Genomic DNA, 6,730 nt, shown 5'->3' with positions numbered 1-6,730 from the left:
TGAACTTATTTTAATTAATTTTATTTATTAATATAATGTATTTTAAGGAACTTATTTTAATGAATTGTATATTTTTTTAATTATTGATAGTGAATTATTATTAATTGTTTGTATTCTTTATTTATGTATTATTCATTAAATGTTTATAAAATGAGGGGGAAAATTAATGAAAAAGGTAAACCTACACAAATAAGATGACCGTTATCAGCTCTTCAGCACGTGATTAATTATAACCAATGAGACTGCTGGAACTTTCCGTAGCTAATGATCAGTCATCCATCTGATATCATCCGGTTCTCCCACCCATGAGCTCATTGCTTCCGTCAGGTAAGCATATTACATTTCTGAGAAATATAAAATGTATCTAATCTAATAAAAATATCTAACATTTTTAAATTTGTAAAAATCATCAAAATAGTGGTGAATTAATTAATTGGATTAAAAATACACCCATTTTAGCCTGATCATGAGTATTACTTGTTGCTGTTCAAACTACTCACCTTATTATGTTAAAAAAATGGCGGCGCCCGCTCTTAAGTGAATAATGTGCTAGATTTCTGGTAAGCCACTTCCGGTAATCCTAGTATTGTGAACCCGTAGTTTTGCGTCGACTGTGTAGTTTTGACTGGCAAGCCAACTTTTAATATGGACTACAGACAGACTGGCGTCCTTTGCGCAGTTAGGGTTTGCCATAAAAGCTGGTTCAAGCGTAAAAAAAACACCTGAAATATATTTGTTTTGACCATAATCCATGCTCCAGAACTGAATATGGATGTGGGGCACCCTAGATCTGCACGCTGCAAGAAGCTCGTCGGCTTTGGTTAAAAGCATTATTGTAATGTGTGAACACGCTGTCAATGCGAGTTGCTTGTTATTTTTATGTTTTAGTCAAATAGTTAACCGTGTATCTGTTGCATTAACCGTCCAATCGCCATTTTGAGTTCTTTGCACGCACATTCTTAATGTATGACACGATGCAGTAAAGGTTAAATGGTGTATGTTAAATTACGTTATTAATGTTCTTAATGCAGCAGTAGTTTATGTATTTCTCATTTGTGTATTTGAGCGACACATTTGTGAGAAACCGCCAAAATTTCTGTACATTTGCTCTTTCCACTTCGTTAATGGCAGACCCATGGAAGATCATCCCTTTAATATTTGGCCACTTCTTTACGATCGAAATGTTACAGCTACTGTAATTTCTTGAACAATAACATGTGGACATCAAAACACGCAAACTCATGAGGGTTTAAACTTTTATTTTTAAGATGCAATGAATGAACAGTTTGAATATTTAGAAAAATATTGATGTATTCTCCTGTATAGGCGTAGGTTTATAGATGATTAATGTTACTATGTTAAAAGCGCATATTTTTATTACACTTTTAACAAAATTAAATGTCATCATCCAGACTTAATATGCAAGTGATTTCTGAAACTGCTGTATTTAGTAAACCTCTTACCACATACAGAACACTACAGTTGATTTGAGGAATGAGATTGCAAATGACGGTTCAGGTCTCTTTGATATCTGAAACTCTTCTCACACTGAAGACATGTATAAGGCTTCTCTCCAGTGTGAAGTCTCATGTGAATCTTAAGGTTTCCTTTGCAAAATAAACTTTTTCCACAGTGAGGACAGGTGAAAGGCTTCTCTCCAGTGTGAGTTCTTATGTGAACCTCAAGGACTGATTTGTTTATAAAACTCTTTCCACACTGAGAGCATATGAAAGGCTTCTCTCCAGTGTGAACTCTCATGTGATTCTTAAGATATTCTTTTTGTGAGTAGCTCTTCCCACACAGTTTGCAGGTGTGAGGCTTCTCTCCAGTGTGAGCTTTCATGTGTAAATCAAGGCCTTTTTTATTTATAAAACTCTTTCCACACTGAGAGCATATGTAAGGCTTCTCTCCAGTGTGAATTCTCATGTGTTTTTTAAGGTTTCCTTTTTGAGTGAAACTCTGTCCACACTGTTTGCAGGTGTAAGGCGTCTCTCCAGTGTGAATGCTCATGTGGCCTTTAAGGTTTTCTTTGCATGCAAAACTCTGTCCACACTGTTTGCAGGTGTAAGCCTTCACTCCAGTGTGAATTCTCATGTGTTTTTTAAGGTTTCCTTTTTGAGTGAAACTCTTTCCACACTGGTGGCAGGTGAAAGGCTTCTCTCCAGTGTGAATTCTCATATGTTTTTTAAGGCTTCCTTTTTTAGTTAAACTCTTTCCACACTGATGGCAGATGCAATAATTCTTAGATACGTTTTTCGGACCTTTTCTTTTTTGTGATGAAGTCTTTTCTGTCTCTGTGGATTTTTCTCTAGTCATGACATCATGATGTTCATCACACTGATCTTTCTCATCATTTTCATTAAATTCTTGACTTTCTTCTTTCAGTGTCATGAGGTCTAAAGCAAAAAAAAAAAAAAATGCAAATTAACACCAGTTTAATAGCACAAAAGAACAGACATCAAAATTAGGGATGTCCCGATACCACTTTTTCACTTCCGATACCGATACCGATGCCGTAGCTTTGGCTATTTGCCGATACCGATATCAATCCGATATTTTTATTTTATTCTTGAACTAATACTAATAATAATAAAATATAATGGAAGCACTTTGCTCAATTAGCCGCATAAAAACATCTCACTCAAATGGAGAACAAATACTTCAGCTGATAATGAAAGACTGCCACCCTTTATTCAAAAGACCTTGAGATATGTTTGGTAATTGTACCTGAATGAATTTAAAATTAATTTGCTATATTTCAGATCAATATATTTGTTTCCTTAAAATTTTAATTAACTTTAACTTTATTATCATCTGAATTATAAATAATTTATTTCTGTATAAAATAATACTACTTTTAAAAACACATTTGATTTTCTTTTTTATTCAATGTAGAATGTGTAACTTCAAAATAAACAGGGGTGCGTTCTCCGATAACGTTGTCTCTTAGCGCGCTACGAAGACTCAAAAGGTACACCTTAACTACAGGTATACCTTTCCTACGTGTGTTCTCCGAACTATACCTTAGGATGTTGCTTAAGGTAAACCTTCTTAAGTTCGACCTTAGCAGGCGCTGTCCATGGTGGAGGCGCTGAATAGGTTGATATCAATGCCTCGATGATCGATTGTGCGCTCTTTCCTTCACAGCGGTATAGGTAAAGTATTGAGAAAACAATGTTCTTTATAAAGAAATAGTACAAACTGCATTTATCGGGGCTCATTGAAATATGTACATGCAGAAATAAATATGAGTATGTGTTTATAATTTAGCAAGTGTGCAATCCCAAACCCTTACGGCCATAAGTGTGTTAATTTTCTCCACAACGTATGCTGATTATCCACCAGCCATGTAGTTGACATACACTAACTGGCTCCGCGGACGGCGCCGTCTTTGATTTAAAACTATAAAGTTTGTGTAAACTCATCTTTCTTTATAGACTCCTAAGCCTTTTCTGTCAAATGGTTCGCCAGCTGATGTGCCATAGGATTGTAATTAAAAAAGCTAACAACCATTAGTGTATGGAAACTTTAATAATGAAAACACTTACACTGGGTGTAGGCTATAACAACTTAAGTATTTTATGTGTAAAATTTTAAAGTAATGTAAAAATGTAATTTTAATACTAAATCAGATTTTATATTAAATGTTCATATAAAAATTTCTATGTGTAATTAAACTGCGATGTAAAAAAGCTTTTTGCGTAGTGGTGGCCACTAGCGGTATGAACCGTCAGCAGCGATAAGGTATAGCTAAGAGCGCTCCAGACCAACCTTACGAACGTATGACTTACAGAAGGTATACTTAACTAAGAAGGTTTCGGAAACCACGTATTAACGATAAGGTACTTCTTAAGGTACAACTTAAGAACGACGTAGCGTTAAGGTAGTTTCGGAGAACGCACCCCAGATTAGTGCTCTGTTTTAGGACAAGAAATGAAAACCAATGCAATGATGAATGTCCAAAAGATGAGATCATTTTTGCTTTTAAACAGTGTGTGTGTGTGTGTGTGTGTGTGTGTGTGTGTGTGTGTGTGTGTCAGTTACAGTTTGACAAGAGTTTACAGTTTGACAAAAGCACAATGTTGTGTTTTACACAAATATAAGTTGGCTAAACACTTTTTGCAGTTTTAATGATGTCCTGTATGAAAATGACGGAGTATGTTTTTATGTTTCCACTGTTCGATCGCGCCCGTGCCTCTCTCTCTCTGACACACACACACTCCAGCATTGCAATCTTGACATCGCAGCCTGTTCATTTTGCTGCGTTCACACCAAACGCGAATAGAGCGTCAAATTTGCGTCTATCGTGTCTAGTTCGATGCTTGAACAGTTTGAATCCATTCGCGCGTCCAAAGCGAATAGGACGCGCCGCGCGCGTATAATGATAAAGTGAGCGTTTGAAGCGATATAGACGCGCGTTCAGAGCTAAGGCGGGCTACAGATTAGGTGTCCCTAAAGAACCCGCATATGCGCGGATCTAACAGTAACGTTAGTTCCGTATTACATTAATTAATGTGCACGCAAGATTTATTTATTTTTATACCGTGTATTCTCTGTGTAAATCCATGCAATCCTAATGGGTATCGGATCATAGGTATCGGATAATTTTTTTTCTCCCCTCCGATATCCGATCTAGCATTTTGGGCCAGTATCGGCACGATACCGATGCCGTGGATCGGATCGGGACATCCCTAATCAAAATACTGCATTAACGCATCGAAGCCAACAACATGTGTGCTAGATCCTATACCTAATAAGCTAATGAAAGTGGAGTTACCTTATCTCAGAATCTTTTCTCAATAAGAAACTGTATTCTTTAGGACACATCCAAAAAAGCAAGACAGTCTAAGAGAGCTGGCAGTAATGAAATCCCTTACCACTTGACCCAAGAGAACTGGGGTGCGTTCTCCGATAACGTTGTCTCTTAGCGCGCTACGAAGACTCTTAAGGTATAACTTAACTGAAGGTATACCATTTCTAGGTGTGTTCCCCGAACCATACCTTAGGAAGCTGCTTAAGATATACCTTCTTACGTGCGACGTTACCCGGCGCTGTCCGTGGCGATGGTGCTGAATTGGTTGAAATCGATTGCTCAAGAATCAATTATTCTCTCGTGCAGGGGCTGTTTCACTGCGTTAAGCTAGAAAGTGGTGTTCTTTATAAAATAATCCCTTCAGAAATAGTTTAAATTGCATTTATTAGGACTCATGGGATATTTAAAAAAAAAATCCAAACTATACTAGCCTATACTTGCCTACATATTTTAAAATTATAGGCTATTATATATTGCTGCCATAATAACCATTTTAATTTTTTATGTGCTTTCTTCTCTTTCCCATTTTTGTTCGCTGAGGTGGAGCTGCGATGAAATATTGTTCTTGTAAATACTTTCCAGCATTTCAGTAAATAAAAGTGTACGTCACGTACGGTGCTCGGCAGTGATCAAAAAGGATTTAAACAGTGGATTTTGAATCTCTTTTTGTAAACTCGGAGATGTGGATTCAGACGGCAATTAAATTACCACACGACCTGTTTGTCAAAAAAACAGTAGGTACTAATTTGGACAGGGATTTTTACACAGGTTGGGTGAGAAAAAACCCTGATATTATGGATTCGGACGGCACTAAAATAACCGACTTACCCCTGTAAATGTTTAAAATACCTAACGAGCCCATGAGAAACAATATTAGCGTCCGAATAGGACTTAACAGTAGGCTAGCATATGCTTTCACTGGCCTTTAAAAGCGCACTTTAATTAAAATAAATTTATAAAATTGTATTATATAATAATATAATTAAAATTCTAACAACAATCATTGTAATGACAATTTTATTCTTTGCATGAAAACAATTGAATTAGCCTAACTGAACACTGTCTGGGTGTATTAAAACTTCTGAATTATATTCATATAGACCTGCAACAGTGATAAGATAAAGCTAAGAGTGGTCCAGACCAACCTTACGAACGTATGACTTACAGAAGGTATACTTAACTAAGAAGGTTTCGGAAACCACGTATTAACGAAAAGGTACTTCTTAAGGTACAACTTAAGAACGACGTAGCGTTAAGGTAGTTTCGGAGAACGCACCCCTGGTTTATTATGGGCCAATCCCAAATCTGCCATTCATATCTACATTTTTCAAAAAATAATGTCCTCTCAACTATGTTGAGACACTGTTCTTCAGTCAGGATAGACAACATTATCTTGCATAGCTTGAGAATTATGTTGGCATTAGTGGACAAGCATTAGCATGGTTTAGGTATTATCTGCTTGACTGCTACCACATTTGTCTGAATGAAGACGTCTTCAAACAAGTGTGGAGTGCCACAAGGCTCAGTATTGGGTCCTCTGCTTTTCTCCTTATATACACTTTCCTTGAGGGACATTTTCATTAGTTTTTACTGTTATGGCAATGATCCTCAATTTGATATTTCCTTTCAACATATGACAGTCCACAAAAGTGGGTGGATTGTTTGCCTGCCTGCCTGACATTAAACAGTGTAATGTAACTAACGATAGCTATTTACACTGAACAAAATTATAAACGTAACACTTTTGTTTTTGCCCCCATTTTTCATGAGCTGAACTCAAACATCTAAGACTTTTTCTATGTACACAAAAGGCCTATTTCTCTCAAATATTGTTCACAAATCTGTCTAAATCTGTGTTAGTGAGCACTTCTCCTTTGCCGAGATGATCCATCCACCTCACAGGTGTGGCATATCAAG

General features: G+C 36.6%; 1 protein-coding gene across 3 annotated transcripts in view; it reads right to left on the bottom strand.

Moving 5' to 3' along the window:
* Window positions 1-1,243: 1,243 nt before the first annotated feature.
* LOC311289728 (uncharacterized protein) overlaps window positions 1,244-6,730 on the bottom strand; it is a 118,958-nt gene continuing 113,471 nt past the window's right edge. For all 3 annotated transcript variants that reach the window (XM_084407965.1, XM_084407964.1, XM_084407963.1), the window contains exon 3: window positions 1,244-2,396. In XM_084407965.1, the coding sequence (XP_084264091.1) occupies window positions 1,477-2,396 (920 nt within the window). In that variant the 3' untranslated portion in view covers window positions 1,244-1,476. The remainder of the gene's footprint in view (window positions 2,397-6,730) is intronic.

The sequence above is a fragment of the Rutilus rutilus genome (assembly GCF_951802725.1).
Source record: "Rutilus rutilus genome assembly, chromosome: 4".
Classification (NCBI taxonomy): Eukaryota; Metazoa; Chordata; class Actinopteri; order Cypriniformes; family Leuciscidae; genus Rutilus; species Rutilus rutilus.
The sequence above is the reverse complement of the archived record's forward strand: the minus strand, read 5'-3'. Positions and strand labels throughout refer to the sequence as shown.